At 47.1% G+C, this 11,272-nt stretch overlaps 1 protein-coding gene across 2 annotated transcripts in view; it reads left to right on the top strand.

The window, feature by feature from the left end:
• CEP63 (centrosomal protein 63) overlaps positions 1–8,095 on the top strand; it is a 117,769-nt gene extending 109,674 nt beyond the window's left edge. For both annotated transcript variants that reach the window (XM_063915558.1, XM_063915559.1), the window contains 2 exons: positions 6,185–6,342; positions 6,537–8,095. In XM_063915558.1, coding sequence (XP_063771628.1) covers positions 6,185–6,342; positions 6,537–6,591 — 213 coding nt within the window. In that variant the 3' untranslated portion in view covers positions 6,592–8,095. The remainder of the gene's footprint in view (positions 1–6,184; positions 6,343–6,536) is intronic.
• Positions 8,096–11,272: the final 3,177 nt, after the last annotated feature.

An 11,272-nucleotide genomic window follows, 5' to 3' on the forward strand; every position in this document is an offset into this window, starting at 1 on the left:
CTAGACTATAAACAGAGAGGCAGGAAGATTGGTACTACAAATTCCAGCACAGAAACTGCAGAATTCTTAAGCTGGATATACACTGGAGCGATATGTACTCGGATGATATGGTGTCACAGCCGCCCTGAAGATATCGCTAACGGTGGCAGGAGCATGCAGATTGCCCGTACGCACTGAGCAATCCGTCCGGAAACTGCGTATTAGGTCGATATTGCTCCGGTTTATACCCAACTGTATCAAGCTTTAGATAATGAAGGATGTTTTCATTATTCTTAGACCCTTTTGTATACCAACAGGTATTTATTACTTGCTACACTGACTGCTTCATATACAAACTTTTTACTGTAATTTTCTCTTACGTCCTAGAGGATACTGGGGTTCCATTTAGTACCATGGGGTACAGACGAGTCCACTAGGAGCCATGGGCACTTTAAGAATTTGAGTGTGGACTGGCTCCTCCCTCTATTCCCCTCCTACGAGACTTCGTTTAGAAAATGTGCTCGGAGGAGCCGGTCACGCTTATGGTAGCTCCTGAAGAGTTTTCTGCATATATTTTATATGTTTGTTATTTTCAGGCAGGACTGGATGGCACCAGCCTGCCTGCTTCGTGGGACTTAGGGGGGGGAACGGCCCAACCTCTTGAAGGGTTGATGGTCCCATTCCCCACTGACAGGACACTGAGCTCCTGAGGGAACTATTCGCAAGCCCCACCACGGCGAGCGTACATTCCCGCAGCACACCGCCACCCCTAACAGAGCCAGAAGAATGAAGAGTGGTGAGTACTAATCCAGCGTCCTGACTAACGGGTCACCGGACATTTTGGCAGCATGAGGTTACGGAGACGCATGGCTTCTAACCGGGGCGGAATGCGTCTCCAGACACAGTGCACAGCTGCGTCTCAGTACACTTTACACAGTACCCACACTGGCAAAAACAGCCTCAAAACATTTTTCTCTCCATTTTAAGCACCAGATTACCTCAGCCAGTATAAAAAAAAAAGCTTGAAGACCGCGCGCCATTGAAGGGGCGGATCCAGCAGCTCACCAGCGCCATTTTCCCTCTGCAGTGGACACAGATGCTGACTGACAGGGACGCACAGCTCCTCCGGAGAGGCTCCAGATTACCTCAGCGGTACCAGGGGGTCATAGGAGGGGAGGAGCGATTATTAGTGTACTAAGTCCCCAATCGGGGGTACTTAGTCTGCGACCGGCTAAGCTTGGCATTAGCGATAAGGGCGCAGTGGGGGCTGGCTCCCTGAAGGGCTCTTTGTGTGTTACTTGTTGCTTAACCTTTTCCTGTGTGTGTGTGTGTGTGTGTGTGTGTGTGTGTGTGTGTGTGTGCTGTCACATTTACAGTATGTCAGGCAAAGAGTGTTTCTTGTACATTGCAGTGTTCCTCTTCACCAGGGGGCTCACTACTGGGTACTCAGGGCAATGCGCCATCCCAGAATAGCGGGGCTGAACCGGAGTGGGTTAATTCCATTAAGGGAATGATCTCAAATATTTCTACAAAGCTATCCCATAATGAGAAAGAGACGCCATACTTAGGACAGACTGTGGATAAGTTTATGAATAGAGACTGAGTCCCCAAACCAGCGTCTCAATCCCCTCCCATTTGTCCGCAAAAAAGATCTCTGGCCCATATCCTGCAGTATGACGCTGACGAATCAGACATGGAGGGGGGTGAGGTGGATTTGGAGGAGGGTGAGGTGTTACTCTGTCACAGGGAATAGAGGCTTTTATAGAGGCTATCAGAGATGTTCTGCAAATTCCTGATAAGGTGTCAGAGGAGTGTGAGGAATCTTATTTTAATGTAAAAAATAAGTCCTCAGTCACTTTTCCTGCGTCAAAGGAATTTAATACCCTGTTTGAAGAACCGTGGGTTAATTCTGATAAGAAATTTCAAATCCCTAAAAGGTTGCTCTCATCTTTTCCTTTTCCTCTGGAGGATAGGAAAAAATGGGAAAATCCACCGATAGTGGACGCATCAGTCTCTAGGCTATCACGGAAAATTGTATTGCCTGTCCCTGGTGCAGCCTCCCTAAAAGATACGGCTGATCGTAAAATTGAGACTACACTCAAATCATTGTACACAGCTGCTAGGGTGGCCCAGAGACCCACTATTGCATGTGCGTGGATCACAGAAGTCATTGCTAAATGGTCAGGAAACCTAATTGAGGGGTTAGATTCCTTGTCTAGAGGGGATCTTGTTTTACTCCTGCAGCATATACAGGACTCTGCAAACTTTATGGTGGAAGCCATAAAAGAGATTGGTTTGCTTAATACACGCACCACCGCTATGGCAGTGTCAGCACGCAGGGGCTTGTGGCTACGCCAGTGGACTGCTGATGCGGACTCCAGGAAAGGCGTGGAAGGCCTACCATTCACAGGAGAGGCTTGTTTGGAGACGAACTAGACAAATAGATCTCCAAAGCTACTGCGGGTATGTCTACGTATATTCCTTCCGCTGCTCCCCCAGCCAGGAAAGGTTATTCAGCTTCAAATTTACAGTCCTTTCGGACAGCCAAGTTTAAGGGAAAATCCAGAGGTGCTTCTACGGCGCAAGAGGTAAACCACACAAACCAGCAACTGCAGGTGCTCAGGAACAGAGCTCAGGCCCTGCTTCCTCAAAGCATGACGGTGGACTGCGATGCCTGGAGTACTGTCAGGTGAGAGCAGACTAAAATTCTTCAGTCACATCTGGTGAAGATCATGCCGGGATCCCTGGGTCATAGATCTTATTTCCCAGGGCTACAGACTGGAGTTACAAGAGCTCCCACTTCGCAGATTCTTCAAATCAGGCTTACAAGCTTCACAAGTGGCAAGTATAACTTTACAGCATGCATTCCAAAAACTGGTACAGACTCAAGTCATTGTTCCAATTCCACCTCATCTGCGCAACAAGGGGTACTATTCCAAGTTGTTTGTCGTACTGAAATCGGACGGTTCGGTACGACCAATTCTGAACCTCAAGTCCTCGAACCCGTTCTTAAGAGTGTTCAAGTTCAAGATGGAGTCTCTGAGAGCGGTGATCTCAAGTCTGGAGGAGGGGGAATTCCTAGTGTCTCCTGGATATCAAGGATGCGTACCTTCACATTCCGATCTGGCCACCTCATCAGGCTTATCTACGGTTTGCGCTGCAGGACTGTCACTACCAGTTCCAGACCCTGCCATTTGGTCTCTCCACGGCATCTAGGGTGTTCACCAAAGTGATAGCAGAGATGATGTTTATACTCCGTAAGCAGGGAGTGAACATAATTCCGTACCTGGACGATCTTCTGATAAAGGCGCCGTCCAGGGAGAGGTTGCTGGACAGCATTGGTCTCTCAACCAAACTTCTCCAGGATCACGGAGAATCTCACCTAGAGCCAACACAGAGGCTCCCATTCCTGGGAATGATACTGGACACTGAGTCGCAGAAAGTGTTCCTTCCGTTGGAAAAGGCATTGGTAATCCAGTCAATGGTTCGGTATGTCCTGAAGCCAACCCGGATATCAATGCATCTATGCATTCGCCTTCTGGGAAAAATGGTGGCCTCTTACGAGGCGCTTCAATAAGGAAGGTTTCACACAAGACCCTTCCAGCTCGATTTGTTGGACAAATGGTCCGGATCGCATCTTCACATGCACCAGAGGATCCGTCTGTCACCAAAAGCCAGGATCTCCCTTCTGTGGTGGCTACAGATTTCTCACCTCGTCGAGGGTCGGTGGTTCGGAATTCAGGACTGGATCCTGTTAACCACGGTCGCAAGACTCAGAGGTTGGGGAGCAGTCACTTAGGGGGTGCAGTTTCAAGAAAGATGGTCAAGTAAGGAAGTCATCCTTCCAATCAACATTCTGGAATTCAGGGCCATATACAACTCCCTTCTGCAGGCTTCTTATTGTTTTCACGATCGGGCCATTCAGGTCCAGTCGGACAATGTGACGGCAGTGACGTACATAAACCGACAGGGCGGAACGAAAAGCAGAGCAGCAATGTCGGAGGTGTCAAGAATTCTCCTCTGGGCAGAGAAAAAACGCTGTGGCGTTGTCAGCGGTCTTCATTCCCGGAGTAGACAACTGGGAAGCAGACACGACCTGCACCCGGGGGAGTGGGGCCTTCACCCGGAAGTGTTCAGGTGCTTGACACGTCGGTGGGGATATCCACAAATGGACATGATGGCCTCTCGTCTCAACAAGAAGCTCAAGCGGTATTGTTCCAGGTCGAGAGACCCACAGGCAGTGGCAGTAGACGCTCTGACGACTCCATGGGTCTATCAGATGGTGTATGTGTTTCTTCCACTTCCTCTGATCCCAAGAATTCTCAAAAGATTAAAAGGGAAAAGGTTCAAGCAATACTCATTGCTCCAGACTGGCCAAGAAGGGCCTGGTATGCGGACCTTCTGGAGATGCTCTTCGAAGGTCCGTGGCCTCTACCTCTTCGCGAGGATCATCTTCAACAGGGCCCGTTTGTCTATCAGGACTTACCGCAGCTACGTTTGACGGCATGGAGGTTGAACGGCTGATTCTAGCCAGAAGAGGGATACCTTCCAAAGTTATCCCGACTGATCCAAGCCAGGAAGGGGGTAACATCTAAACATTACCACCGTATTTGGAAGAAATACTTCTCTTGGTGTGAGAGCAGAAAATATTCTGCTGTGGAATTTCACCTGGGATGTTTCCTACTTTTTCTGCAGGCAGGTGTGGATGTGGGCCTACGTCTGGGCTCCATAAAAGTCCAGATTTCGGCCTTGTCCATTTTCTTTTAAGAACAATTGGCTTCTCTACCTGAGGTACAGATGTTTTTGAAAGGTGTTCTGCGCATCCAACCTCCCTTTGTGCCTACCACGGCACCTTGGGATCTCAATTTGGTGATGCAGTTCCTCCATTTGGACTGGTTTGAACCATTACGGGAGGTGGACGGAAAATATCTTACGTGGAAGACCGTCACACTGTTGGCCTTGGCTTCAGCAAGACGTGTGTCGGAGCTGGGGGCTTTGTCTCACAAGAGCCCCTATTTAATTTTCCATGAGGACAGAGCTGAGCTCAGAACTCGTCAGCAATTTCTTCCGAAAGTGGTGTCTGCATTTCACATCAACCAACCTATTGTGGTTCCGATTGTCACCGACACCTCTGCTCTGCTACTTCAAAGTCTTTGGATGTTGTGAGGGCTTTGAAGGTATATGATCCCAATAAAATTGAGTTTCCTGCTTCAAAGCAGACAATTGCATGCTGGATCAGGCTCATTATCCAGCATGCTTATTCCACGGCAGGGTTGCCAGTTCCAAAATCTGTACAGGCCCACTCTACTAGGTCGGTGGGTTCTTCCTGGACGGCTGCCCGGGGTGTCTCGGCTTTACAGCTCTGCCGAGCAGCTACTTGGTCGGGTTCGAACATGTTTGCTAAGTTATACAAGTTCGATACTTTGGCCTCTGAGGACCTTCAGTTTGGTCAATCAGTTCTGCAGGAACCTCAGCACTCTCCCACCCGGTTTGGGAGCTTTGGTACATCCCCATGGTACTAAATGATACCCCAGTATCCTCTAGGACGTAAGAGAAAATAGGATTTTAATTACCTACCGGCAAATCCTTTTCTCATAGTCCGTAGAGGATACTGGGCGTCCGCCCGGTGCTTCGTTCTTCCTGCACTGTTACTTGGTTAAGTATTGTTGGTTCAGCTGTTGCTGTTCCTGTATAAAGTTGGGTTAGCATAGCTTTCTCCTGGTTTGTGTGTGCTGGTTCGGAATCTCACCACTGTCTTTATCTATCCTTCTCTCAAAGTATGTTCGTGTCCTCGGGCACAGTTTCCTAGACTTAGTCTGGTATGAGGGGCATAGAGGGAGGAGCCAGTCCACACTATAAAATGAAGTGCCCATGGCTCCTAGTGGACCCGTCTATACGTCATGGAATTAAATGGAACCCCAGTATCCTCTACGAACTATGAGAAAAGGATTTACTGGTAGGTAAGTAAAATCCTATTTTTTTACTCATAATTTACTATTAACTGTATATATTACACTCATGTTTTGATAATTCTTTATACATATACTTATTGGTTGCTATAACATGGGGCTCTACGCTTTTTGTCAATGGTACAATGGTATGCCGCACAATGTCTTGAGCTTTACATATTTTTATAGATCTGTGTCGCTACGTTTTGTTTTGTTTTTTAAATCTGACTGCTCATTAGCATTCTTCTCTTGCGCAGCTCCCGATGCCGCCCTCCTCACCAGCCAATGCTATCGCCTCACGTTTCCTGCAAGAGGAGGATCTGCGGTCACAGGATCTTCTTCAGCGACTGGACTCTCACATTGAGGAGTTGAAGCAAGACAGTCAGCGAACAATTCAGCACTTCACTGATGCCAGGTAACACAATGTGGAAGGCTGCCTGATGATGGAGTATACAGAAGTTGTGTGTGGGCTCTTATTTTGTCCACAAGATGTCAGCAGTGAGCTCGCCTCATACAATGTTTTTGTCTCAACTTGCTTTATAATTATTACATTAGCTCTCTTTGAGTTGCAAACCGTTTGTACTAAATCCGTTTCATTTATTTTTTCAGTGAATTCAAATCAAGTACACTATGTAAAAATCCAAGCCGTCTGTTAAGAGTGTAATATATTTTATATATATATATATATATATAGGTCTTCATTTTTTCATTAACACAATATAAACAGTGTTACGCAGATGTCGCGTGTAGCCTGGCCACAATGTAAGTAGCCTGCTTGTTGGTGTAGACATGATGGGACAAATGTAATGGCCTGCGAGATGGCCGGAGCTCCGAGACTCCAGCCGAACTCGGACGTTTTTTTAAAACAGCCTCGCAAGCCATTACATCCGGCCTTATGTGTGAAATAATATGTTCTAGTTAAGGAGTTTTGGACTTCAGCTGTTGAATAACATCCCCACATTTAATACTGATTGTAACTAACCTGCCGCCCCCTCTTACAAGTATATTCATGGGGGTCCCTCACCCTTTCTTGTACTTTCATTAAATACTGGAGGCCTAATTCTAAGGTTGGGAGCAACACAAAAAGAGCAAGTAACTGTGCACTTGTATAGAACCCTGGTGCTTCGCCGGGGGTGGGGAATGGGTGGGCCGTGCAGAGTCTTAGATCTGAGTGGGTCATGTCCAAACGTAATTCTAAATAGCAGTTGCCTAGTAATTGCGGGCTACATACAAAGCAGCCAGTGTTTACCCTGCATGCAGATTAATAAGTGTATTTGCCCCCTTGAATTGCAGCAAAGTTTCTCCAGATACACAGTTACTTGCCTGCTTTGCTCCCACCTGAGAGTCAGGCCCTGGTTGGAGAGGACACCAGCAGCACCAACAGGCATCTTTACAGGTCCCGGATTTTATATGCATACCGGGGCCCTGCTGAGTACCATAGATGGTGGATTTCCTGGGAATAAATGTGTCTGCCCTATTATTTATTTCTCCGTACTTCTGCAGCAATCTTCTGGCATAGACTTATTTTCTTCCTTTTAAACCTTCTGAATTTTAAATTTCTCTATGGAAATGTTTTATTATGTTTAGGTAAAAAGATATTTGAGAACTTTGTTGGTTAGATGTTGTATGTACTCTTGGTGATCCCACTGCACAGCCACCACCATGAGGCCATCTAACAATACAGACCCTGTACTTTTACAGACATGCTTGTTTGTTTGTTTGTTTGCATTTGGATACATTTTAATTACAGCAAATGTCGTATTTATTGCATAGAAGTCATTCATTCTTAATTGTTTGTGTACATTCTGTATGTGCGTTTTCATAATATTTATTATAACTCAGTTCATGTACTGACTCTTTGGGGTTTATTTATGAAGCAGCCCGTCACTTCCGATCTTGTTGATATATGAGATTTAAAAGGGCAATGCTGTTATTAGCATGACACAGCTATTAAATGCTTTCCCTTTATAAATATCTGGCATAAACACATTCAGAAGCTGCGGGTTTTACAACACGACACTTGTAAATAAAACCCATTGTTAATTTATTTGATTTTTTTTTGTATACACTGTGAATGGACTGCCTATTCTTAACTTTGATGTACAAAATTTGTATATTTAAAGATATATTTTTACATTGCAAATAAATTATATAATTTATACACTGAATTGTACTTTTCCATTGATTTCATCTTAGACAGGGAGCTACTCGCCACGTCTTGGGTCACCGCGGCCTGCCCCCCCAACGGTCCGGACACGCCTCCGTTGTCCAGACCGAGCCCCACCAACAGCGTTCTAATGCCGCTGGCACGCCCCCTCCCACCCCACAACCGCATCTGCCTGTCAACCAGGCAGAGGCGATCGCACCAGTGAGATGCTGATAGCATCTCGCTGGCCTCACAGGATGCGCACTCCATAAAGTAATTCAGACTGCGATCGCTGCCGCTGCAGCAATCCAGTCTGAAATACCCCCCATTTCTGCAGCGGGGTACACTGGTATTCCACAGGGAATAACATCAGGGAATAACATCGGGATGTAGAGTTGGATCTTCATCCGAGGCACCAACAGGCTAAAGCTTTGACTGTTCCTAGGATGAATTGCATCACCTCCTCTATTGCCCCGCCTCCAGGCACTGGAGCTCAGTTTGTAAGTTGGTGCCTGCAGAGTAGGTCACTAACATGGTGGGCTGCACTAGGCAGCCCTGAAAAGAGCTTTTTAAGAAGACTTCAAGGGCTGCAGCACTTTCTATGTCATTCTGACCTGCTGTGCTGCGGCTCCATCATCTCCCCCAGCAGCACTGCATACTCCCGCGGCCTGGTTCCCGGGTACTTGTAGCGGAGGCGCACCAGACTTCAGGCACACACTGCTGACGCTCTCCTGGATCGTGTGGCTGCACATCAGGGAGGAGGTAAGAGGGTCCCTCAGGTGGGACCCGCCGGTAAATTGCGGTCTCAGGAGACGGACCGCGCCGTTGGCGTGGACACCGTACTGCACAGGGACCCCACTATTTCCACCAGGGCAGGGAGCACAGGTCGGATTTACTAATTTAATTAATTAATTAATTTAATTAACGGATTTAATTCTCTGATCGTTAAGAAAATCTCATCAGAAGGAAGTCCATTAATCCATTTATTCACACCTGAATGTAGCTTAATTGATCTGTATGAAATACTGGCAATAGCTCTATGAATGCAACATTGTTGATACATATTTTGAAGATAAGCTACAAGGTAGCATTAGATGTATAAACAGAGCTTTTTTCTTGCATTTTAATATATGTTTGGCTGCAGAGTGCAGCATAAATCTGTTTAGTGTTTAGTGTTTTAGTGTTTAGTTTAGAGTGTTTAGTGCAGATAATTTAGATGGTGATGTGTTTTAAAGCTTACACACTCGTCTTAAGGTTATAATTGTTTTAATTTAATAAAAACCTTTTTATTTTACTTCAGAAGTTCAAGCAAGAAAAAGGAATACTAATTCTAGTCACTCCAGCGTGGCCCAGACGGCATTGGTTCTCAGACCTGCAGGGTCTATCGATAGAGCGTCCTCTTCTACTTCCACAACGCCCAGACCTCCTCGTTCAGGGCCCTTGGGTCTATCCGGACGTGACCAGACTGGCTTTGACAGCGTGGCTCTTGAAGCTTCACTCCTGAGGGCAAAGGGATTCTCTGAGGCAGTTATTCAAACTATGTTGAAGGGCCGCAAACCGGCTTCTGCACGGATTTATTAGAGTCTGGAATTCTTATTTCACATGGTGTGCTGTTAAGAATTATGATGCCTATTCGTTCAGAACTTCTAGGCTTTTGGCTTTTCTGCAACAAGGCCTAGATTTAGGCCTATGTCTGGCCTCCCTCAAGGTTCCTATATCTTCCTTGTCGGTGTGGTTTCAGAGGAAAATTGCGTCTATTCCTGACGTTCATACTTTCACTCAGGGTGTTCTAAGGATTCAGCCTCCCTATGTCCCTCCTGTGACTCCATGGGATCTGTCTGTTGTCTTAAATACCCTGCAAGAGAACCTATTCGAACCACTTGAGTCTGTGGATCTTAAATGTCTTACACTTAAGGTCGTGTTTTTATTGGCTATTGCCTCTGCTAGGAGGGTGTTGGACTTTGGCGCTTTGTCCTGTCGTTCACCCTTTCTGAATTTTCACTGTGACCGGGCAGTTCTTCTAACTCGTCCTGGTTATCTACCTAAGGTGGTATCATCTTTTCATCTTAACCAAGAGATGGTGGTTCCGACCTTTATCTCTTCTGGTTTGTTCTCCAAAGAGCGGTCTTTGGATGTGGTACGGGCTCTCCATATTTATGTAGACAGGACTGCCTCCCTCAGGAGGTCAGATACCCTTTTTGTACTTTTTGGTTTTCATAAACGTGACTTGCCTGCGAATAAGCAAACCTTGGCCAGATGGATTAGAATGGTGATTGCACAAGCCTAAGCGCAGGCTGGTCTCCCAGTTCCTGCTGCCATCAAAGCCCATTTTACTCTGTCTGTTGGACTTTCTTGGGCGGCCCGCCAAGGCGCGTCCGCTGAACAATTGTGCAAGGTGGCTACGTGGTCCTCTGTGAACACGTTCATCAGGTTCTATGCCTTCGATACTTCCGCCTCCCGGGATGCTTCCTTTGATGTCAGGTTCTTGTACCCGCTACAGTGCATCCCCTCCCATGAGGAACTGCTTTAGGACATCCCCGATGGAATACCAGTGTACCCCGCTGCAGAAAAGGAGATTTATGGTAGACTTACCATAGTTAAATCTCTTTCTCTGACGTCCTAGTGGATGCTGGGAACTCCGTAAGGACCATGGGGAATAGCGGCTCCGCAGGAGACTGGGCACAACTAAAGAAAGCTTTAGGTCACCTGGTGTGCACTGGCTCCTCCCACTATGACCCTCCTCCAAGCCTCAGTTAGATTTTGTGCCCGGCCGAGGTTGGATGCACACTAGGGGCTCTCCTGAGCCCTTAGAAAGAAAGTATAGATTTAGGTTTTTTATTTTCAGTGAGACCTGCTGGCAACAGGCTCACTGCAGCGAGGGACTAAGGGGAGAAGAAGCGAACTCGCCTGCTTGCAGCCGGATTGGGCTTCTTAGGCTACTGGACACCATTAGCTCCAGAGGGATCGACCGCAGGCCCAGTCCTTGGTGTTCGGTCCCGGAGCCGCGCCGCCGTCCCCCTTACAGAGCCAGAAGCAAGAAGAGGTCCGGAAAATCGGCGGCAGAAGACATCAGTCTTCACCAAGGTAGCGCACAGCACTGCAGCTGTGCGCCATTGCTCCTCATGTACACCTCACACTCCGGTCACTGAGGGTGCAGGGCGCTGGGGGGGGCGCCCTGAGCAGCAATATTAACACCTTG

The sequence above is a fragment of the Pseudophryne corroboree genome, chromosome 4 (assembly GCF_028390025.1).
Source record: "Pseudophryne corroboree isolate aPseCor3 chromosome 4, aPseCor3.hap2, whole genome shotgun sequence".
Lineage (NCBI taxonomy): Eukaryota > Metazoa > Chordata > Amphibia > Anura > Myobatrachidae > Pseudophryne > Pseudophryne corroboree.